The sequence below is a fragment of the Leuciscus leuciscus genome, assembly GCF_965113295.1.
Source record: "Leuciscus leuciscus genome assembly, chromosome: 3".
NCBI classification, from domain to species: domain Eukaryota; kingdom Metazoa; phylum Chordata; class Actinopteri; order Cypriniformes; family Leuciscidae; genus Leuciscus; species Leuciscus leuciscus.
This window is the reverse complement of record NC_138727.1, coordinates 7,398,751-7,423,478: the sequence shown is the minus strand read 5'-3', so window position 1 is coordinate 7,423,478 and position 24,728 is coordinate 7,398,751. Positions and strand designations below refer to the sequence as shown.

At 36.4% G+C, this 24,728-nt stretch overlaps 2 protein-coding genes across 4 annotated transcripts; both read right to left on the bottom strand.

Moving 5' to 3' along the window:
• Positions 1-2,492: 2,492 nt before the first annotated feature.
• Positions 2,493-7,058, bottom strand: mylz3 (myosin, light polypeptide 3, skeletal muscle). The gene is made up of 6 exons (XM_082163974.1): positions 6,938-7,058; positions 6,529-6,559; positions 4,612-4,755; positions 4,332-4,502; positions 3,454-3,531; positions 2,493-2,963 (listed from the first exon to the last, which is right to left on the bottom strand). The coding sequence occupies exons 1-6, from the start codon at positions 6,938-6,940 to the stop codon at positions 2,935-2,937; spliced, it is 456 nt and encodes a 151-aa protein (XP_082020100.1). The 5' UTR covers positions 6,941-7,058; the 3' UTR covers positions 2,493-2,934.
• A 4,929-nt stretch (positions 7,059-11,987) lies between these two features.
• On the bottom strand, positions 11,988-22,505 carry lancl1 (LanC antibiotic synthetase component C-like 1 (bacterial)). 3 transcript variants are annotated; one of them, XM_082163554.1, is made up of 11 exons: positions 22,366-22,505; positions 20,999-21,097; positions 20,676-20,793; positions 19,325-19,532; positions 18,462-18,609; positions 17,348-17,494; positions 17,059-17,238; positions 14,432-14,608; positions 13,969-14,041; positions 13,412-13,490; positions 11,988-13,320 (listed from the first exon to the last, which is right to left on the bottom strand). In XM_082163554.1, the coding sequence occupies exons 2-10, from the start codon at positions 21,083-21,085 to the stop codon at positions 13,414-13,416; spliced, it is 1,215 nt and encodes a 404-aa protein (XP_082019680.1). In that variant the 5' UTR covers positions 21,086-21,097; positions 22,366-22,505; the 3' UTR covers positions 11,988-13,320; positions 13,412-13,413. The 3 variants fall into 3 exon arrangements, with proteins under 3 accessions (XP_082019680.1, XP_082019679.1, XP_082019681.1); XM_082163553.1 differs by having other exon boundaries at positions 22,195-22,497; XM_082163555.1 differs by lacking the exon at positions 22,366-22,505 and adding an exon at positions 21,440-21,794.
• Between the last annotated feature and the right edge of the window lie 2,223 nt (positions 22,506-24,728).

Genomic DNA, 24,728 nt, shown 5'->3' with positions numbered 1-24,728 from the left:
AGAAGTATTACCATATTCATATTCCATGGTATTTAGATAATATTCAAGGTAATTTATAGAAAATAGTGTTACCATGGATGTCATGTCCAAAATACCTTGCTTTTGTCTACTTTTTTAATGACTCTTTGAACTATTTTTCTGTCTGAGAACTAACTCTGACTGCTGCTTAAAAAAATAAAAAATTATAATATATATTTATAAATAATAAAAAATATATTTCTGGAGTGTTCTATTAAATATGGATAACAACGGCACTGTAAACACCATTAAAACAAAAAATATATAAGCCTATACTGTATAAAGGCTAAGTTTTTAAAAGATTTTTGCTCAGCATTTTGCCATGGCTATTATTGGTGTTGTCAAGTTTTCTTTCTTTATTTTTCCTGTGTCATCAATCAAATATTTCCATATTAATTTAGATCATTTGTATGTCCTTCTATATCTTTATTAAATGTTTTCTAACAGAAAAATAGGCTAATGCATGTGACGTTTTTTTACTTTGTTTCCAATGAAAAGTGTTTGCCTATAGTTTGAACAAAATTAAATAAATTCAATGTAGATCATCAACATTTTGGTAACAGTACAGGCTTCATTACCTTCAACTACATTTGTTAAAAATATTTATTCATCTTTGTTAACGTTAGGCCTACTGGTGTTCATTGTTCATTTATGTTAAGGTCCATTTAATAATATTAACAGACACAGCTTTTGTTTTTAATGATGTATTAGTAAATGCTGAAATTAACATTAACAAAGATTAGGCCTAATACATGCTTTGGAAGTATTTTTCATTGTTAGTTCATATTAACTAATAGTAAACTAATCTTAACAAATGGAACCTTATTGTAAAGTCTAAATATTTGTTCTTAGATACAGTTTGTTTAAAGTCACTTGAAATATTCTCTGAGAACCATGTAGATATTTCATATGAAAACAGGCATTAAAAACCGTTACCATACGCTTTTGGCTTTTGGATGGGACCTTGTTGCATATGAATACTGAGACTTGAATTCTCTAATGTCCAGCTTCATTTCCTCTATGTGTTGCTATACATTTCCTTGCACAGTGTTGGGGAAAGTTACTTTTAAAAGTAATGGGGGAAAGTAATGTGTTGTGTTACTGTTTTCTCTTCTTGGCTGGGATTCAAGGTGCAGTGTGTGATTTTTAGCGACATCTAGTGGTGAGGTTGCGAATTGCAACCAACAAAAGTTACGGTGGCCGACAGGAAAAGATGTCATCGTCTGAGACAGCAGAGACAGTTAAGCAATGATGTTTCTTTACAACGATAAATTAAGAAATTATGTTTACTTTATTATTCAGTAAAAATGATATGGTATTGTGAATATTATTGTTACTTGTGTTAGTGTTTTATTCGCTGACTTTAGCTAGCTTCTTTGCACGAAGGACAACTATAGTGACGAAACGCGTTTGTCCGTTTAGGGCTGCTGTAGAAACATGTCGGCGCAAAATGGCTATTTCAATGTAAGGGGCCCCGCCATAGACCGCAGTGTATGAAGAGTTCAGATGCAAAAGCCTCTAAGTGCCGTTTGAAATTTTCTTCTAGAATTATCATTTTTAGCAAGCTCGTATATTTAAGTTCAGTAATTTCACTTAAATGACAATTAATAGGTCATTTGCATTGCCATTTAAGTGAATTTACTGAACTTAAATATACAAGCTTGATAAAAATGATCATTTGAGAAGAAAATTTCAGATGGCAACTCTTCGTATGTAGATAGAAATGGCTCATTCTAAGGTAATAAAAACATAACAGTTCATTATGTAAGGTCTTTATACACCACTGAAAACTTAGTTATATTATATTGCATTTATGTCTACAGATCCTCTTAAATATTACAAAATGCACCTTTAATTTTATTAAAAAAAAAATTTTTTAAGTTATATTTTTGGCAAATGTAAAAGCCGTTTCACTCCAAAAGTGGAATGAATAAGCCTCAGGATTAAGGAAATGCAAATTCACGTCTGTACAGTGGAGGGTGCAGCTCAAATATTGATGAATATTTTATCTGTTTTTGTGCAAGTGAGATAAGTAAATACATGCTCACATTAGTCTAGAACTACAATAAGCAACATGTTTACATCGCGCACACAATGCCTCTGCACTTACTCCTGATTACTCTCAACATGAGGACAAGAGAGCTGTCAGTCAAGAAATGGGAAAACAAAGCAACTTAAGTTACTTATTTGTAAAAGTAACTCAGATATTTTGTTGCACATTTTCAGAAAGACTGTATCCAGTATGGATGATTTTCACCTCTAACATAAACTAAGCTTTTTTTTTTTTTTTAAAGATACACACGCATCCGCAAGTTTCTTTTTTAATGTTTGCCACTGATTTGGGATCTGCAAAAGATGCAAGCTAAATTCAAATTTGCATCGCCCGTATAGGCATCTCTTATCTAGAATTTTAACATACACTTGTGCTTCACAATTTGACCAAATCGGTTAGCATAAAAAGGAAGAACTCTATGTACTTTTGGAAAAAGGTTTATTGTGAAATGACTGTGTGAAAATTGGGATAGGGGAATATTGGCAGCCTAGCCACAGCAATGTCATGTGCCTTTAACACACAGCTGGCGTTGCTGTTGTAACCCTGGATGGGTGGAGAAAGAGGAAACCAACCCTCACTTCATGAGTGGCCTTTTCCTTCTTCCCCGTTCTCCATCCCACTGTGGACAGCCGCCCCGGGCGGAACAAGAAGGCAAGGAGGGTCAACTGCATGACGATGTAACTTCCAAAAAGGTGGGCGAGAGGGGAGAAACAAATAAAGGGGAAAAAAACCAGAATGGTTTAGAAGTGACATTCCATAGTCCTTTTTATTGATTGGTCTTCGAAACATAATGGATGTCCTGACACCATGGGGTCTGCAGATATATTTCAGCCTTCTTCACCACTCCCTCAGCGGACGGCCTCTTACACGGACAAGATGTGCTTGACGAAAGCTGTAAGAGGAGAAGCAGACGTGCATAAGGAAAGATCATCCCTACTGGCTCGCCATACAAGGCCTGAGGTGGCTTCTAAAAATAATGGTCATAATGATACAGTGACACGTGAGCTTATTATATCATTCCAATAAGTGCAGAAAAGACTGCCAGTACAGTCACTATGCAGTGTGTCCTAAAACAAGTTACACTCTTAGAAATATAGGTTCCAAAAAGAGGTTTTTGCAGTGATGCCATAGAAGAACAAATTTTGGCTCCACAAAGAACCTTTCATTGAATTGTTCTTAAAAGAACCATGTTTTTTTCTTAGTGTGAAGAACATTTTAAAAATCTAAAGAACCTTTTTTTCACTATAAAGAACTTTTTGGGTAATGGAAAGGTTCTGTGGATGTTAAAGGTTCTTCATGGAACCATAGATTCCAATAAAGAAGCTTCATTTTTAAGAGAGAAGGGTTAAATCAGAAGGTGAAGAAGTTTTCCAAACACATACCCTCATAGTGGACACTGCCGTTCTCATCCTCCTGTCCCTGCATGAGAGAGTCAATCTCGGGCTCGGTCATCTTCTCACCTGTCGGTGCCATGAAATGTATTGGTTAAGACAAATATTTAACATATATTGAAAAGTATCCATGGTATTATTATGGTTTTTGGACATGGTAACGCAAGAGTATCTTCGATTACAATGGTACACTTTAAAAAATGCTGGGTTGTTTCAACCCATGTTTGGGTCGAATATGGACAAGCCCAACCGTTGGTAAAAATTTTAAACACAACGGCTGAGTTTGTCCATATTTGACCCAAACATGGGTTGAAACAACCCAGCATTTTTTACAGTGTACATAAATATGGTACTTATTCAGTACTCTTAATCAAATTAATATAATTCATAGCCATATTCATTTGTCAATCAATCAATCAATCAATAGAAAACTGGTAGTACCATGCTATTTTTTCATCAAATATTCAAATAATATTATTGATAATAATAAGAAATGTTTCTTGAGACCCAATTTAGCAAATTAGAATGAATTGGATCATGTGACAATGAAGACTGGAGAAATAGCTTAGTCATCACAGGATATAATTACATTTTAAAATAACAAAATATTTTTTGAATTATTACAATATTTCACAATTTTTACTGTATTTTTTATCAAATAAATGCAGCCTTGGTGAGCATAGGAGACTAAGTTTAAAAAGAATAAGAAGTCATACTAACTCCAAACTTTTAAAAAGTAGTGTATGTCAAAATACATAATTTCTGATCACTGTGCTGCCTGTGGTCATTTTTTTGTAAGCAAGAGTATATGACGTAATTTTCTTTTACATGCATGGTGTTAATGACATAATCATTTAATTTTTACTCACCCAGTGTTGACAGCACAATACGCAGCTCAGCGCCCATCACTGTGCCGTTACCCTCCTTGTCGAAGACGCGCAGACCCTCAACGTAGTCATCAACGGTTCCCTTCTGGATGGCGTCAACAGTCTTCAGCATTGGCAGGAAAGCTTCAAAGTCAATTCTTTTGTTGGCATAATCTGTGTGCGCACAGTACCACACACACATCACAAGTCAGTGAGGGTTTGTAAAGCATTTCAAATTGTGTCCATTCGTTTAAGCTAGCATTATATAAAGTAAAACTCTTACCGTCAGGGGTTGGGTCACCCAGGATTTTCTTCACGTCCTTGTTGGTGGGGTTCTGTCCCAGGGCGCGCATGATGTCGGCAACCTGGTTGTAGGCAACCTTGCTGTCACCAACTCTGTCGAAGAGGCCAAAAGCCTCTTTGAAGTCTGTAACAGAAGAACACAAGGGACCTTTGCAGTTATCTGGAAGAAGGTAGGCATTTTTAAGGTGGATTTTAATCTCATAATTTGGACTAACGTACAAAATATGCCTATCTATCTATCTATCTATCTATCTATCTATCTATCTATCTATCTATCTATCTATCTATCTATCTATCTATCTATCTATCTATCTATCTATCTATCTATCTATCTATCTATCTATCTATCTATCTGTCTGTCTATCTGTTTGTCTATCTATCTGTTTGTCTATCTGTCTATCTAATTAATTTTACAACAATTTAGGGACATTATTGCTTTCAAAACAGGCAAGGTCAAGGAAACTTTGTGTCCTAACATTGCCTCCTACACATCCCTCCTTTGCGAGGAGGAAGGAAGCAGAATTAAAAAGAGCTTAGCAACTTAATTTCCATGGGCTGTGAGGGAGACTAAGTTGAAAGAAAAATAGCATCCTACAACTTCTGTGCTCCAGCAGCTGTTGGATGAAGGCGGCACTCAATGCGTGACGCGACAGGTGACACCCTCAGAGAAAGTAGCCCTTGCCATAAATGGATATGGCACTCTTCGACTGACCCAAGTCAAAAGCAAGAATGCTGACAGCAACGTAACCTACACCCACAACCAACCGCACATTTCCTGCGCCTAAATGAGTAACACCAGGCTGTGAACTGCATGCCTGAGAGGATTGGTAACTATGAATTCTTTCTGTAGAGAAGTAAATTTATGCTTTTGATCAGACTACTTTGCAAAAGGGTATGGCAAATAATTCCCATTCTACTCACTGATTACTCAATGTATCAGTCATCCTGCTTTTTGCTTAAATTAAGCAGATTTGATGGCATCACTGACATATTAGCATCACTGAATCAACCTAAATATATTAATTTATACTAGCAAAACAAATTTTATGAGTTAAATCAGGTAAAAATGGCTCTTTAATGTAATGATAACAGGTTACCACTTTTTACAGTCTAGGCAGGATTTCAGAATACAGATTCCTCCAATATTTTGATTAAACATTAATTGATTAATTTACTGATGGGGAGGGGAGGGGGGCTGTAAAGGGTTGCTATACAGTCTACATTTCAAAATGCAATACAAATTTATTTTCATTTTAGTTCCTAATAAGCAACTAGTTAATTCATATTACTAGAATATTGGCTGTTTATTAGTACTTATAAAGCACATATTGATGTCTTATTCTGCATGACCATATTCTACATCCCTTAATCCACCCAATACCTAAACTTAACAACTACCTTACTAACCATACATAAGCAGTAATTTGAGGCAAAAGTCATAGTTAATAGTTAGTTAATAGTGAGAATTGTACCCTAATCTAAAGTGTGACCAGAAATACAACTGTTCTTTGTTAGTTCATGTTAGTCAGGTTCATTATCTAATGTTACCAGATGCAACTTTTGATTTAAATCATGTATTAGTAAATGTTGAGATTAACATTAACTAGGATTAATAAATCCATTGTTAATTCGTCTTATGTATCCTTATTGTAAAGTGCTACCAATTTTTTTAGTATAGTGTTATTAAAAAAGTGCCTTATATATTTAAAAGCTTCCCAAAGTAATTATTTACTTTAATGAGGAAGAATTGCCTTTCATACTTAATTCATGACATTACACATTTCTGACATCCCATTTATATTTATAACAAAGAGAAGAGATAGTTGCACTTTGTTGGTCAATTATAGTCATAAAGCAATTTTCCCATCGTAATAAACTCCAGTGTGTGAAGACTCACCCTCAATCTGGTCAGCAGAGAATTCTCCAGCCTGCCAGAAAGACAATAATGCATCAGTCCCGTTGGCAAACCTGCCAACATCTCACAATACACACTAGTCTAGTCTAAATAATTAGTTATTTTATAGTTATTTTAAAATACATTTGGAAACATAAAACTCTCTTTGGGCATCAGCAAAATAACTGCTTCAAAAGTGCACATGTATCCAGCAAGAGAATAAATCATCTGCATGATTTTCTCTTTAACAGTGACAAACAGATTGGGATTGGGGGGTCTTGCCCCTCCAAAGTCAATTTGAAAATCGAAGAAAGGTGTCCTACTTCCTTTCAGTGGGCTTATTGACAGTTTTTGAGCCAGACGAACATGAAAAAAGGTAGGATAAAATAGCAAGCGTAATCCAAGTACACACCATGATGTAGTTTTGTGGTGCAGGAGCAGAGGGGCAGAAGTCAAGAAGCCGGAGTCCCAGGAAAGTGGTCCTGAGCAATGGACCAGCTCCTTCTTATTTATGCTATGCTAATGATGTCACGGGGCGGATCTTGTGACGCCGTGGAACTTCTTTAACTTTCTTAGGTCAAGCTGGACGGAAGGTTGCTGCTTTCTCCAGTGTGCATGTGTGCTGGTATTTTTAGATTATGCTCGAGGCTGCTTGTAAGACCCTTTGGCTGTGGTCAGCATTTTAATTTCATGCATTATGTCTTTATTTACATGATTTCTGCATATTTTGTATCCCTGGCCAGGGATGATCCTGATGTCACCTGTTATGGGCTCTGTGCATGAACTGAAGGCAACTCAGGAAGGCTTTTGATTACACTGTTGATATTTATAACTTGCATATGGTGGTCTCGGCCACTTATGGTTATATGGCAAGCCAGTAAAAACACTCCTCAAAGACTGTTGCCACAGCATGAATGAACTTGCACTTTGGCCACATTCCTCTCTCAAAATATAATAATTCATTCATCTTAAAAACAGTAACTGAAATTTTTCTGGAAGTAGAAATCAAATGAATTATTTTTATGATGTGATTATGATTTATGAATAATGTGAGCAGTTCTTTGATGTGATGTAATGTTTTGGCTGTTGTCTGAGAGCTACCAGCTACAATACTTGAAAGTGAAACCAACTTTCATGGTAATCCCTGGTTATGTTCAGAAGGTGACCGTGATTTCACCAAGTACAACATGTTCCTGGATCAACATTCCAAACAACCAATCAGATTTGAGGGACAAGTTTACTGTTAATGTCAAGTTAAGGCTTATAGAACCATGCAGGGTTTAGTGCTTCTTCACCAATTTCCCTCTGATTTTAGGGATAAGTTATGGGTGGGGTTACGTTTAGGGGTAGGGATAGGGTTAGGACTGAATTTTCAGGCAAGACTGTTGTACCACAATCAACAAAATATGTTGATCCAGGAACGTTTTACTTGTCAGAATCGATATTCGGAAAGGTACTGCTAACTGCATTCTGCACCCACTGTAATATTGAAAAATAGTATGTGAACAGTGGTTAAAACATGTAAACTTTGTAGTTGTCAAACATTAGTGGATAACGTTATTAGTTAATGTGATGAATTTACATCTATGGTTACACTTGTGTGAACTTGAGAACTCACTTCATCCACTACTAAACTATGACACCAGTTGATTCAAAGTCATTGCAAAAATGGCTCAGAAAAGTGACGTTAGTTCTAAGAAAGACTTGTGTATCATTTGTCTGCAGATGCCACTTACTATTCTGTAAATGGACTGCATTTATATAGCGCTTTCACAGACCTATGGCCACCAAAGCGCTTTACATATAGCCTCACATTCACCCATTCACTCACTCATTCATTCACCGACGGCGTCAGCCATGCAAGGTGCCATCCAGCTTGTCGGGAGCAGCTGGGGTTAGGTGTCTTGCTCATGGACACCTCGACACTTGGTCATGTGGAACCGGGGATGGAACCACCAACCTTCTGGTTTGTAGACAGTGAACCACTGAGCCACTGCCGCCCTGTCACCATTCTGTCACCTATATGAAGTGAAAACGTGGCTTGTGTCCACATACTACACATGCTTTCAGGTTAAATTCCACCTATAGATGTCAAATCCGTTGTTTACTATTAAAAAATCATTGTGAAATAGCTAAACAGGTCATACATTTAGCAGCTCAATCATTAGGTTGTTCTGGCTTTCTCATTAAGGTAATGTCATAGATTTTTTATTAAAAGGGATAGTTCTCCCAAAAAATGAAAATTCTGTCATCATTTAGTCACCCTTATGTTGTTCCAAACCTGTATGAGTTTCTTTCTTCTGTTGAACTTCCATACATTAATTTTTTTCCTACTGTAGAAGTCAATGGTTACCATCAACTGTCTGGTTACCAACATTCTTCAAAATATCTTCTTTTGTGTTCAACAGAAGAAACAAACAACCAAGGAACAAACATGAGGGTGAGTAAATGATGACAGAATTTTCATTTTTGGGTGAACTATCCCTTTAAGAGTTTTATATACACTGCATTCAGTGCAGTAGTTTATATTTATATACATTTCATTTCATTCTGTGATATGAGTTTATGCTCTGATGTAACACACTAACAGAGAACCAGTGCATGCTCAGAGAGAGACGAGTATACATATATGTATTAGGATGATAACGGCTATACTATCAGCATATGTATGAGCTCCTCGCATATGACTTTACAATATCTGGAGGGTTGTGTATTACATATTTAATCCTTCAGAACTACATTTGTGATACTTTTTGTTCTGTTTGGAGCTAAAAGCTTCTGCAAAATAACTCATTATCCACTAGTTTAATCAATATGAGGGATGAAATACATTTTTCTTTGTTTGCAAAGGGTTGCATTTTTTTTTTTTGAGTTGCAATCAATGAGCCTGCCTTTGTTTTTCCAAAGGTAAATCATTAATATGCATCTCCAGGCCCCAATTTCACCTCTTTGGAAATACTACACTGAAAATAAAAGTTTAAGAGAAATATATAACTTTAATCTAAGCCTGTGGGGTCTCCAACAGGGGGTCTGCGGTGACAGCAGGGATTCGCCAAATATTATTTGATCTCAGCTGTTTTATGCTCCAGTCAATTAGATGTTTCTACAAACTACCATTGCAAGAGAAATTCCATTCCCGCCCTGAGACATCGACTCTTCTCTCTGAACGCTGCAGAAGCCATGGATCTGCAGACCTCGCCCCTGGGCAGATGAGCTCTATATTTAGCCATTCTTTTAGAGGGTGTAGAGTTTCTCTGAGAGGGACGGTAGCACCTCAAGGGTGGTTGACACGTCTCAGCCCCTTATACCCCCATGCCCAACTAAGCGAGCAAACTTTAGATCGTAAAGCTGCTGCTCAGGTTACGTGGCTCTGTTCTGATACGGGTTCAGTTCCTCAGATCTCTGGGATTGCCGGTGCAGTTACACTCCACATAGAGCGAGACTGACCTCGGATCAGCTGGAAGGAACACTGAGGAGTCCAGTGTTTAAAAAAAGCTGTCGTATGGGCCAAGCATTGTCCATCAGCCCTTGAGAAAGTATGAGCCTTATTTGGATTTGCCAGAGGGTTTCAAGTGAGAGTAAATGACCTGTCAACTCACTGATCTTTATATGTGAAATACATGGTGGGCTCCAGAAGACTGAGAGCGCTAGTGAAAAAGCTTCCGTTTTGCATTTTGATTACAATTTTTATTTTCAGCAGTTTGACTTTTTCTTTTTTTTTACAGTTTAGGATTTAGACTTTCAACTCTTGTGGAAAAAAGGTAAAGCAATCCTTTTTTTTTCAATTCAAACTAATAAATAAGGCAAGTCTGCATCATCCTGGTGGGATGTTGATGGGATGCGCCATTTATATATTACACCATTTGGGAATGATTTAATTCCTTCTCAACTCTCTTCTTTTGTGATGCCAGTGTGACTTAGAATTAATAAAAGTAAAGGGGATTTCACCTGCATTTCTTTGATCAAAAATAGGATTCAATAAAAACAGTAATTATGTGAATTATACATTAAAAAAAAACTATTATAAAATGTAATTTATTCCTGATCAAAGCTGAATTTTCAGCATCATTACTCCCGTCTTCAGTCACATGATCCTTCAGAAATCATTCTATTGTGCTGATTTGCTGCTAAAGAAACATTTCTTACTATTATCAATGTTGAAATGTTTACTTCTTATTTTTGAGGAGGATTCTTTCTAATAGAAAGTTCAAAAGAACGGCATGAAATAGATTTTTTTTTTGTAGCAATGTCAGTGTCTATACTGTTGCTTTGTCAATTTAATGCATCCTTGCCAAAATTATTAATTTCCTTAAAAAATATATAGATATATATTACTGACTCCAAACATTTAAATCATGACGTACGTTAAACAAAACTACAAAAAAAGCCCGTTTCTAAGCTTGTCGTCTTAAGTGTTAATATTTTTTTTTTAAACAAAGCACGCTGATTGATTTAATACTTAATTTCCTTTGTGTACAGCATCCGTTAGTACTTAAAACGTGATACACATGACATTATGAACATGTCATTACTTTGATTAATGAGGCAGATCACCGGTATACAAATGTTTTCCAGAATCAAGACTTTTGGAATTTCAAAAGTGAAAATTTTAAGTTGCTACCCACTGATCAAACTGCTTAATGTGCATGTTGATGAATAATACACAAAGACCTCTGGATTGAGAACTGAATTGTGTTAGTCTATATATTGGTCAGTGGATTTAATTTTCTTTCATTGACTGGTTTGAAATAAAATAAGGCACACATGCATAAAGGAAGTACAGCTAAATAAAAATAAAAAATTACTTTCCAAAGATTTGTACTAAATCATTAACTTGCAGAGTTGTATAGCTCCATCCAGTGGAGACAAATGGTTGTGGCAGTCACTTCTAGAAGCCTTGACATTGTTAAAGGTGCAGTAAGCGATTTCTGGACACGGTTGATATTTGAAATCAGCCCAAAGAAAAACACCCCTCTCCTTCATTGGTTGGCCCCCAAAATGCACAAACACACAATGGATGTCTCTTTATCTTCAGTGACACTCAAAACTGTCCTGTAACTACAACAGCAGCATATCTTGGATCTGTGAAGCATAGCAAAACTAATGATACCCACGTATGGAGCAGAACCAACGCAACATCGACGTCTGTTTTCAGGCCTTCCCGCTTCGGTCTCGCCAGCGCTGGAAAGCCTTTCTAATATTACCGGGTGTCTAAAGCTCTTGCCTGAATCACCCTTCTTTTCCCAGTAATATTCCTCTAACCTTTTCTCTATTGTAATGTGTCTCAGCCAGCTCTCTTTCTAGTCTCTCCTCCCCCCATCATGAGTGGACACGCCCCCTACTGCTGATTGGCTACAAGTGTGTTGCGCTGCTCAGTCCGATCCACTTTCAACAGCGTTTCTCAGAAATCGCTATTACCGCAGCTTTGATGTGATGCGAGAATGACAACAAAGATAAAAATACTCTTTTTCTTATTTTTATTGCTGTGCAGATGAAAATATTAACAGATTGTTCCACCATTTAAAAAAAAAAAAAAAAAAAAATCATTTTTGCAGCACATCCTCTGATCACTACTAGTATTATCAAGAAATAAAAAAGACATTACTAATACAGAAAGCAAAGCATTGAAGGAATAGTTCACTCAAATTTTTAATGATCCCATGATTAACTCACTCTCAAGCCATCCTAGATGTATATGCATTTCATCTTTCAGCCAAACACAATCAGACTTATATTAAAAAACACCCTGGCTCTTCCAGGCTTTATAATGAGTGAAGAGTGCCTGAGTTTTTGAAGCTCCAAAGAGCTCATCCATCCATCATGAAAGCAATCCATATGGTTCCAGGGAGTTAATAAATGGCTTCTGAACCGAAGCGACTGATTTTTGTAAGAAAAAGATCCATATTTAAAACATTATAAACTATAATTTATGCTTCCGGCCATACACGTGATCACAAGAGTCAAGTTCCAGCGGAAGAGTGACCTTTGACCTGACATATGATATAAGCATATGGCGTAGCATAAGCGTAGGAGAGAACTGACGAATGCAGAAGCGCAGAGAAGTCACGAATTAGATGTATAAAAGTCAAAGAAAAATTAGGATTTCGATATAAGAGAAGAGGTACATTACTTTTATGATGGATGGATTACTTTTATGATGGATGGATTACTTTTATGATGTATGGATGGATGTGCTTTTTGGAGCTTAAACTCAGGCACTATTCAATGGCATTAAAAAGCTGGGAAAAGCCAGGATATTTTTTTAATATAACTCAAGTTTGTGTTTGGCTGAATGAAGAAAGTCATACACACCTAGGATGGCTTGAGAGTGAGTAAATTACAGCATATACATTTTTTTTGAGTGAACTATTCCTTTAAGCCAACTGAAAGCATATTGACACTGTATTTTAGTGTTATTTTGAAGCAGTCACTTTTGTGCAATTAGTTCACAAATTTAAAGAGATGTTAAACTTTACCTTGCTGTCATATCGATATATATTCTAGCAAACACATCAAAATAAGTCATTTTCAATGAGTCTTAGTAATACAAATAATACTAACAAACATATACCCATAACATCAAAAATTCACAAAAACAAAATAAGTTCAATCTGTTAACCATATTTAAAAAGCTTCCCATAATAGTTCCAAAGAACTCTCATCTATAAAGCCTAGATTCCATCCAAAGCATGCAGACGCACAAGCAGAGTGAGACAGTACTATTCCACCATCAGAGGATGCGTTCTTCCAGCTCTAGGAAGCTCAAGCGAAAAAACCTCAGTGATCCGGAACAGTCTGGAAAGAGGATCTTTGAAGTTAGCAAGGGTTTCATTTGCATACTTAATGTCTGGATAGTCAAATGTTTCAAATCCAGAGGTGTAGTTACCTTTACAACTCAAAAGCAGGGAACTTGGCTTTAGTTGGCTGCAGCAAGTCAACCAGGAAATAAATGGTTCCTGCCATTCCTTCATGAGACAATATGAAAAATTGTTTTTAGTTATTAATTAAACCAGTGTAAAATAAAATGTTTGTAATCCTCACTATTCAGAATTTGAACACAAAACATACACGAACATGAAAATAAAATAATATAAAAAAAAAAAACTCACTTCTCATAAATATAAAGAAAATAATTTAAAATTTGGGGTCAGTATTTAAATAAATGCTGATTTTTTCTGTTGAATCCAGAATAATTGATAATATTGATATTGTAATGTAATATTGATAATAAATCAGCATATTATAATTATCTGAAAATATGTTTAAATGTGTAAAACCGTTATTTTACATTGTAAAAATATTTCGCAACATTGCTGTTTTTACTGTATTTGTTATCAAATGAATGCAGCCTTGCTGAGCATAAGATTTTTTTTTAAAAAGGACCTTACCGACCCCAAACTTTTGAACGTTAATGTAAATATCCATGTATAATGTTTACTCTACCTTCAAACAATGAGAATGGTGTATCGGGAGTCCGGCAGCCATGTCTTCCATAATTCATGCACCAGTCTCCGAACTGCAGATGAGAAGACATCAAATCCCATCATGCCTCTGTACACACAACAGGCAATGACAGGTCCCCTCCTGACAGCACAATGATTTATCATCGCAGAATATGCTTAAGCATATGCTTATGAATTAACTCCATGACAAAGTACTTTAAAAAAAATGTACTTCACATGTGAATAAAAGTCTTGCTTCATATAGAGATTTTACTCTTTAAAAATTATTATAGTTTTACCTGGAGTTCGCTTATAACGCTAGTCAAAGTCTCGCGAATCAAAAATATAATGTCGTATTTCATACTTCATGAAAATGTATTGCTACTGTACTTGAAAGGCTTTTAAAAAACTTTCATTAAAACTAACATGACATATATTGTAAGCTTGAGAGGGGTCAGACTCACCATGCAGGCTCTGTAGAGGTGTTTGAGATCCTGCGTGACCTTGTAAAGGGCCAAGAAGCCGTAAGCGTTTCCAGCAGCTCCGTGACAGAGACCGTAGCCCTTCTTCACCAAACCCCTCTGCCAGATGACCTCTCCACACTGCAGAGCGTCCTCCAAATACTGCCTCACACCAAACACCTGAGGAGGAACACGGCTTATACAGACTTCTGTTCTGGACACCAACATGACGCTTCCATGCGTTTGCAAACAATGCATTCGGCAGAAAATTATTCACAAGTATGATCTTAAATACTTGTGAATAACTTCAATTTCTTCGAGTCCAAATACTTTGAGGCTTCTGTATAATGTGGTTTACTCACACTTGATGGCACTGTAATACAAACAGTTAAAAACTAGGGCTTTATGCTGAACTCAAAAATAAATAAAACACTCACTTTTCACTCACTGGTGAAAGGAAACATTGTCAACCTCATAATTTCTGCCCTTTCTAAGAAAATCATTACAGTGCAATGACAGGATTTCATGAGTAGCTTGAGAACAGTGTTTTCTGTGCTGCTGTAACTCTGAGAGAATAGGACATAACCTACATTAAAGAAAAACTCTATTCAATCCATGATAAAGCGAAACAAGACGGACTTGCACACATGGACTGGTTTTGCAGCAAAAGACAATCAAATTTGTTAAATACCAAAGAATTGACTAATGGGAAATTTTTGAAAATAAGGCATTTCAATAACTGACTCATTTAAAAGACAAAATGTCAGATGTAGGGATGGGTATAATTTAATATCAATATCAATTCCGGTTCCTGAACGAAGCTTTTTTTCTATACCAATTTTATGAAATCCGTTATCAATCAATCAACATTTATTTATACAGCCCTTTACAACACTCAAGGTGAACCAAAGTGCTTTCCAGGAAAAAAAGTTAAATAAAATTATAGCAAGATTACATTACATATTACCTTTTAATTTTTTTTAAAAAAATTTCTAGCCTGGTTAAAACCAGACCATTCTCAGTAGTAACTGAGTTATGGTCTGGCAAAGCTCCATAGACAAATCATTCCCAAAGGGGCGTCACCAACGGACGTCGCTCAAATGCCTCTGGGCGCAATTGGATAGACCTAAAACCAATCAGAGCGATCATCATCGTGTAAAGCCATATGCTGCGTCCCAATATGCCTAAATTACACTACGCCATAAAAGTATGTACTCTATTTGTGCAGAAAAGGTATTTACTTTTGAATGTGTAGCAAAAAAGTAGGCAAGCTTTGGGACATACTACTTCGTCATCTTTATCGGACGGATCTGTCGCGTGCGTCCTGTCACGTAAACTGCCCTGTCAATCATCTTGTCACAGTTAAAATCCTCTATTAAATCTAATTTAATTTCCTACTGTTTCGGAGAGAAATGTAGCAGCACGTTCATCTGCCAGTGGGTCTTTCACGGAGACTGTCCTCATGTGTTTGCAATTTGAATAATAATGCATTTAAAAGTTGAACGGACATCGCTCAAATGCCTTTTGGGCGCAATTGGATAGACCTAAAACCAATCAGAGCGATCGTCATTGTGTAAAGCCCGCCTCAACGTTTCTGATTGGTGCCGCGATTTCTAGGCCATGGAAATGGCCTTGAATGAGCTCTTTGCTAGACTACCTCGAGCAAATCTGACTCAAGACTAATATAGGCCACTGGGGAGCGGAATATATGCCTTACATAAAGCACACACGTAAAGCTTGTCGTAAAGCACGGCCAAAAGTCGCCTAATGATTATGAATGTGTCAGGAAAAAAAAAATAGCAAGGAGACATTTTAATTGTTTATTAATAAACTAGTGTTTTCTGAGTCAGTGTTGACTACAAAGATGAAGATAACGTTGCTGACTCCTCATCTCCGCAGTATAGTGAACGTGTGTGGGCGTGCTTACAGAGAGAAATGCACCGTTCATTTGGATTACATAATCAGAGAGTATTTGCCTTCGATTCAAATCGGTTTGTTTAAAAGCAGACATTTCAGGCTTTCCATATGCCTAATTCTCATGTCTGAAGCAAGTAGCCTATACGCTGAGTTTTGGTTCATTTGTGACACGCTCCAGTTTTTGCAGTCGAAGTGTATTCCGTGCACTGTCAAGTGCTTCATCAGATTTGTCGTGTTGTCAGTCTTGGCAGCAATTATTGCATCGCGCGCTGTTGGCATCGAGCCTGGTGAAATGTAGCCACACTTCAGATCTTTTCCATCTATAGGGGTTGGAACGCGTACACACTACAGCCTCACGTGTGAGCCACGTCTCTGGGCGTAACCTAGTGTTTTTCCTTGATGCCTCGACGCAGCCGATCATGCTGCATGCTTATTGGCTTAATGACCTTGACGAGATTAACCCCTTAGGTATCAAAATTTGGTACTGAACGACAAGACATTTTTGATACTCGATGGTAGAGGCAGCTAAAAAAAAGTATCAAACTCAATACCCATCCCTAGTCAGACGGACTTAGAGGTTTTTGCATCTGAAGTCTTCAAACACATACATGCATATATATCATGAAGACACAAATAATTTCACACTTTTAAAGAGTGACCATTTGAAACTACAGATGATTAAAACTTCAAAATAAAGACAAAGAGATCTGTACCTTAAAAGCCTGTATCAACATGTAGATAACTCCTGGAGAGCCGTGACACCAGTGCACCAGAAGATCCCGAGAATCACCGACACATGGTGGGTAATTGCCTGATTGAAACTTCAGCTGACACACATAGTTCACGCTGGGTTTGACTAGATACGAAAGCCTGTCCTCTGCAACAAACCCAGGCTATAGAGAGAGAAAATTAGTTTGTTTGAATGGCCAAAGTTATAGTTTTTTCCCCACAACAATTGTTTGTTTCCTCAGTCAATAATGTATGTATTGTGAGTGTGCTCACCTGCATCAGGTAGTAGTAGATCCCCGACAGGCCATGGGCGGCACCCACATACTCCTCCTGATACCACTCATACATTAGAGGGCTTTGTTCCTGGATCTTGTTCCTCTGAGACTGGGTCTGCCCTGAAGCCATTACAGCATCACAGATCTGAAATAAATGCACATGCATGTTCAAGACAACATACACACTTTCACAACATTTTTCTGTTTTAATATTGAGTCTTGTTAACCTGAAAATATTTTGAGATCATTCACAAGTGGAATGTCAACTGTCAGTTCCAAGATATATAGTAAGACTTTTTAAAATGCTTTTGAATTTTAAAATAATAATATTGTAAAATATAATTAAGTAATTTATTCCTGTGACGCAAAGCTGAATTTCAGCATCATTACTCCAGTCCTCAGTGTCACATGATCCTTCAGAAATCAATCTAATATGCTGATTTGAAACATTTCTTAATATTATCAATGTTGAAAACAGTGCTGCTTAATACTTTTGGGAAAAAAGAGGATATTTTGATGAATAGAAAGTTCAAAAGAACAGCATTTATTTTAAATAGAAATCTTTTGTAACATTATAAAAGCCTTTACTGTCACTTTTGATCAATTTGATTAATTTTGACCAATTTTAATCCATGCAGTATAGAAGCATTATTTATATGAAACATATTACTGAAACGAAACATTTGAACGGAAGTATATATATATTGGTCATCTGCCCTGCTTTCTACATTTATTACCAGCCATTGAACACTGTATATCCTTTAAACAATAAATAATGTAGGCTTGGTTTTATCCATTCGGATTTGATTGGATTATGAATGTTAGGCTACAATATTTTGATATTGAATATAAACAGATATTTTTGATTTATTATTTTTCACTGCCTGCATGTTCATGGTTACATCAACAGATGACAGAAGTAATTGTATAGACTGAGAAATGCATTACATTTTACTTAAAACTATGACTTTTCTCAATAAGACCAGAGGCATTTATTGATGTAATAAAAATGGTACATTTTGGTCATGTTGAGTATAATTTGTTTTCTCCTGTGTTAAAATATGATTTCATGTGCTTTTGTTCAGGTTCGAGGCCAAATAAATGTGACTGACCTGTTGAATGTATTGAATGGGGATCTTCTCCTGCTGAAATTGCTGGTTAATGAACATAAGGGAGTAAAGGTAGCCCATTCTCCCATAAAGCAGCTCATCAGGAAGACTGCCCTTCCCCTGCACTACAGACTGGTACAACTGCAGCAGCCTGGAAACATTCGAGCAAATAGATCACAATAAGATCCTCTGGGAATGAAACCCTGTCAAGACAGGGAAAGAGAAACAGGACACAAAAAGAGCTGAGCTGCCCTATAGACCAAAAAAATCCTCCACATTACACCCTTATCCTGGAATCCTAGTATGAGATTTTTAATGAACACAAGCTCTTGGGAGTATTCCAGGGCAACTCTATTAAAGTAGTTAAGCTATAAACAAGCCAGCAATCCAAAGCATACAACACAAGACATTAGACTCAACGTGGACAGCAGACAACAAACTATACATTTTGTTAGCTATTCCTTCAAAATATCATCTTTTTGGACTAAAGTAAATGACATTTAACTTTCTTCATTTATTTAAATAATCAACATTTCCAATGTTTATCAAGTTTACATGGGTCAGTGACATAAGGATGTCCAGGAGAAATCCTTTAAAGAGTGAGTTGGCTAAAGTGCCTCACGGCTAATCTTTTCCTTTTTTAAGAAATTCAGTTCTTTAATAAGACATCTGATTATTTCAAATAATAATCAAAATAAATTTGAATTCAGAAATACTAAAATGGTCCGTATGATTTACATTTTTAACACATCTTTGAATAGCAGACACAAATAGTATACAATTAATTTAGATGTGTAATTCTAATTTGAAGAGTAATGTCACCGACCCAACACATACACAAAGATGGAGGTAGAGCAGGGTCAGACCTGTTCACACACTCCTCAGCCTCATGGGGTTTCTGGAGGCGATGATAGACCACCGCCGCTATAGCCAGCGGACCTGCATCCCCGCACAAGAAGGTCACCCAGCGCTGGGTTAAACTCCTCAGACTGTGGTTGACATAGTCCAGGGCCCTCTGGAGGTAAGAGGGATCTCCATAGACACTGTGGAGATGCAGGTAAAGCAGGGCAATGCCTGCAGTTGGGGGAGGGGGGCTTAGCAATGCGGGCCACGTAGTTTCATGATTTAAAACCATGAACATGAGTAGTGAACTAAAATAAAGCATTTAAAACAAATACTATAACACAATCAGATTTCAATATATCGGACAAAGTTATACCAGCGCATGCCTTAAAGGGATAGTCCACCCAAAAATGATTTCAATTGTTTCACCCTCATGTCGTTCCAAACCTGAATGACTTTGCTGAACACAAAAGACGGTATTTTGAATTTGGTATTTTTTTGTTCTTACAATGGAAGTTAACAAGAACAAGTTACTTATAGCAAAGATTAAGATATACAAAGACGATGCACTCCTGTTACTTATGAATGGGATAAAGTGCAATATGGTGGAAGTTCCGCCTTCAGAATAAAAGAGCCAATCGCTGATTGATAAAGTCATTGCGTCACTGCAGCTGACCAACTGCGTCCGAAATCGCATTCTCTCTTGAGTAGGTACTTATTTTGAATAAATATACATATATGTGTGCAGTGTGAGCAATCAAGGGCAATGCAACAGAAGGCCGCACACTCTCTCTCTACAGTTCAGTTAGTAATACGTTGCTAATACTTCTTTGCTATTGACATATCCGACCAAACTACATACTTTCCAGTGATGCGTGAAAAATGGACGTGCACTCGATAAGCTTGCACATCGACAAGCTGTGTCGTGGCGCACTCAATCCGCTCGGCATATTTAACTTATTAGCTCACGCACAGCAGCTATAGAAATATTTAATGTTTAACATTCTATTAATTCGATATATTTACTTCATAGACATCTTTCTCTGATAAATCCATTCCGCTCTGTTGTCGGTGATTCTTTGTCACAAGCTTTGTACTGTACACACTGCATGGTATCGGATGTTGGTATCAAAGCATTTTAATGAGTTCAAGTACGAGCGCAGTATTATATATTTATATTGGTGCATCCCTATATTGCTGAATGTCTAAAGTGGTTGAGTAAATAATGACAGAATTTTCAAATTTTGGGTGAACTATCCCTTTAAGCAGCCCTATCTATAGAGGCTGATTCCAATGATATTATGCCATATACAATTTCACTAAACATGCATTAATAATTCTTTGTTTTAAATACATCTGCAAGTGTGTTCTCACCTGCCCAGCCAGTGTAGCCAGTACAGTCTCTGGGGTCAGCGGTCTTCAATCCATTCTCCATGATTGCCATAAGCTCACCAATCTTACTGCTTACACAGCTGGCAAAATGCTGGGTCAACTGCACAGAGGAAAAATATGATTTACAAATCAGATATGATAACAAATACAGGCATGACAAGAGGGTAAGCAGCGTATTACTGTAATTCAGGGAAGGATATGAATGATTACCATGTTCATATATACTATGGTATACCAATTTTTTTAAGATTACCATAGTATTTGTAAGATTCATTAGTACTATGCTGCTTTTTGGAATCACTTACATTTCCCTGCATGTCAAACAGGTCTTGTGCACATCCAGGCCCAGTATAATCTAGGTAGGGATTCTTTAAGGCCCGTGGTTCAGACATTTTTGGAGTGATCTGGAAAAAAAAGAAGAAAAAAAGCACAGATTAAAAACATCAATAGATATAGAGGATAGATGAACTCTCTAAAACACATAGTTCTGGTCCTTGATTCTGATTGGCTGAGCCGTGTTCGAAGCCACTGTTATGAAGGCAGCATTAAATAAAAACATACACCGTGACCTCATTACATAAATATTACTGCGCCACTGCGTCTGTTGAATTGTTTCTTAAGAACTACATTGCTATTGTTTCTTAAGAACTACATTGCTTGAAGGACGATTCAATGTGTTATCAATATGATGTTTTTGTTGCTGCGTGTTTATTTTATGAATAAATTAATTATTTGTATGGACAAACCGTTTTATAAAAGCAATGTGCCCCGTGAAGCCGTGGTTTACAGTGAATTTAAAGCAGCTAAAGCCGCATTTCCACGATCTCAGACATTCGGAGAAGTAAGAAGAGAGATGCCAGCCGATTACTTCCCAAATACGTAGCGAAAAACATTGTGCATGATGACTCTGCATGTAAAAACAGTCGCACCAATATAACCACTTCGAATTAATTCTACATTTAGCTCTTAATTAGAGCTTTTTAGTCTTACTAATAAATCACCAAGACAGTTCAAGCATTTTAATGATATCGTACAAAGACTTTGATTTCCGAAATGGTTTTTGTTAGGCTCAGCCATCGCTGTTAACGGAAAAAAAAGTTTATCCTGCGTGGGCCAATCCGGAAGTTAAAACCCGGAAGTGTGACATTGGCCAAAAAAAGAAAAAAAAAAATACGTGCTGCTTACGCGTGCGGCGTGAAACGGGCTTCAAGGCCTTTCACATGAATACGCAGAGGCCCGTTACACAATAGTATGATGGAGATTCTTCCATCTTTGCTTAATTATCTGCTTAATAAAACTGCAATCATTTATTTGTGAATAATTATTTAGGAAATAAAACTGAGGTCTAGAAATACACGAACCCTTCTACACACTCGAGCGATACGAGGCTAATTGTAGCTGAAGCACAGAAAAGATGTATACAGATTATAAATGTGTTAATCAAATGCGGTCTAGCTACATAACTTCAAAAACAACGTTTTTTCCAAAACAGCGAACATACCGTGAATGAGTGCGCTGTAGAATTCTTCACGTCTGATCATTAATGATGTCCGGTTCTTGAGCGGATGGTTCTTTTGAACCGGTTCTTTTTAGTGAACTAGTTCACCAAATCGAAGTGAACCGTTCTAAACGGTTCGAGCCTCGACTAAGCACTGATTCACAAGTTACTCACTTTCGGTGGTGCCTAACAATCACTCCGACTCGAAATAAACCAGTATATGTGACTCCAACAGTACAGTGAACTAAGATTTGCTGTGCAGAGAGAACTGATGAGCTCGAACTGCTGATACTGAGCATGCGTGCGGTGCTCGAGTCAGGACAGACAGGAAGCTCTGTTTATATGACTCACTGCAGCCATCTGGTGTCCAGGAGGTTAACTACACTATTTCGCTGCCTGAGGCCACAAAGTGATAATGGTTTTAGTTCACAGTTGAGAGATTAAATAGGAAATAACTTTTTGTCATTGCATTAAGTGGTAAATTTAAGAAGCATTGCTTCTATTATTGTAATTCAGTGCAAATATTTAACAGTATTTAAATATTTAAAAGTAACAACCTAGATTATCAATCATTTAAACTAGAATGCCACATTAGATTATGTGCATCTATCTATCTATCTATCTATCTATCTATCTATCTATCTATCTATCTATCTATCTATCTATCTATCTATCTATCTATCTATCTATCTATCTATCTATCTATATACTGTATATAGCTACAGTTTCTCACTTCTCAATTAAGAAGGTATTAAAAATAATCGTAAAATACAAATTTTTATTACAATCATATGCTTAATTATTTGAATAATATAAAATTAAATGTGTGAGTAAATATAAAACATTTGCATTCATCTTGTTCAGCATTCAACTTTGACTAGTTCATTATTTTCATTAATTCTAATACTAAGACAGATAAAGTTCAGATACTTAGAAAAGCATATAGCATTTAACAAAGGAATTAATTAAAATAAACTTTGAAAAACGAATTACTGGTATACGATCACTTTTGAATTTGTATTATCTGATTTGCTCTAACATCCTTGCAGAGTCTTATCATAACTTAAATAATTCATGAGGGACTGAATGATATGATGGATCCTGAAACACTGAGTGTGATCATGTTGCTGCCATGGCGATGGAGCTCTGATCTGATAGGCTGATGTTCAGCGATGTATCTGACTCAAGAAAACATGCACATATGAATGTTTAATGTTATCCAACGTTACCCTGACCTTTCTTTGTGATTTCTGAAAGTCATGGAACATAGATCTAAACAATTGTTAGTGTTTTAATGTCTCAGATAAGGTAACACACTCAAAACAAATCCTCAGTTTTGAAAGAAACTCTAAGGAAAAATGAGTTCTCTGATTTTTCATCAAATTATTATTAATTTTAGACTTTTCCAGACCTGAAAAATCACTTTCCTATAGGAACCATGCATATATTTCAGTTTAAGAAGTGTCTTGTTTTTGACCATAAGGTTTTGGTGTGGAACATTATTCAGTATACTTTTATATAGGTCATCAAATTATGGAGATTCATGAATAGAGCTGACAACAAAAGCCCTTTGATGTCTTGTGGTATTCATGCATATTATTATAGAGATCAACCGATAATCATTTTTAATTGTTTAAGCATTTTCCCATAATCAGGTATCGGTTTATTAACATCGGATTCACCAATCTTTTGGGCATTTTGAGAATTGCATGCAAGATGAGTCAACAACACTGTTCAAAGGTCAAATAACTTAATTAGTAAACTTTATTTAACATAACAGCCATTAATGCACAGATGAGACATGTTACATGCTTGATATGTAGTTTAGTCATGTAATCTGTCAAGTTCTGTGCCAATAAAGACGTAACTTTACATGATTTAAAAACAACAACAATGAATGAGTGCATGTTAAACATAAAAGCGCAGAATTGAAGGATGTACGGTTGTCATTATGTGGTGAGATGTTGGTTGTTGTTAAATAACTCCTATAATATTTGGACTTTCCTACTGCAAAATCTCCCTGAATGCCCAGGGGAAAAAGACGTAGGCTATAAATACTTTTTTATTTATTTTTATTTAGTAGTTTTGGGTTTGAGTGACTAATAATAGACATATAACCTGATAAAATAAGATTAATTTGATGTCATCCATGTTATATTTCATCTGCAACAACAATGTGAACTTCTATTAAGATCCATTTGGCCATTAACTTATAAATGTATCATTATGCAAATGTATCATTATATGCATTATAAAAATTATCATTATGCATTATGCCATTAACTTATAAATGTATCATTATAAATCATTATGTCTTGGTGAACTTATAAATGTATCATTATGATTTTAGGCGAGTTCTCTGCATGAAAGACCCACGACAGATCAAAGTCAAATCAAATTGAATGTGGAGGATGTTAACTGTGACAAGATGATTGACAGGCCAGTTTCAGTGACAGAATGCACGTAACTATGGGACTGAGCGTCTATTAAAGACACAATTTTATGCCGTGATAGTATGTCCCAAAGCTTATACTCTT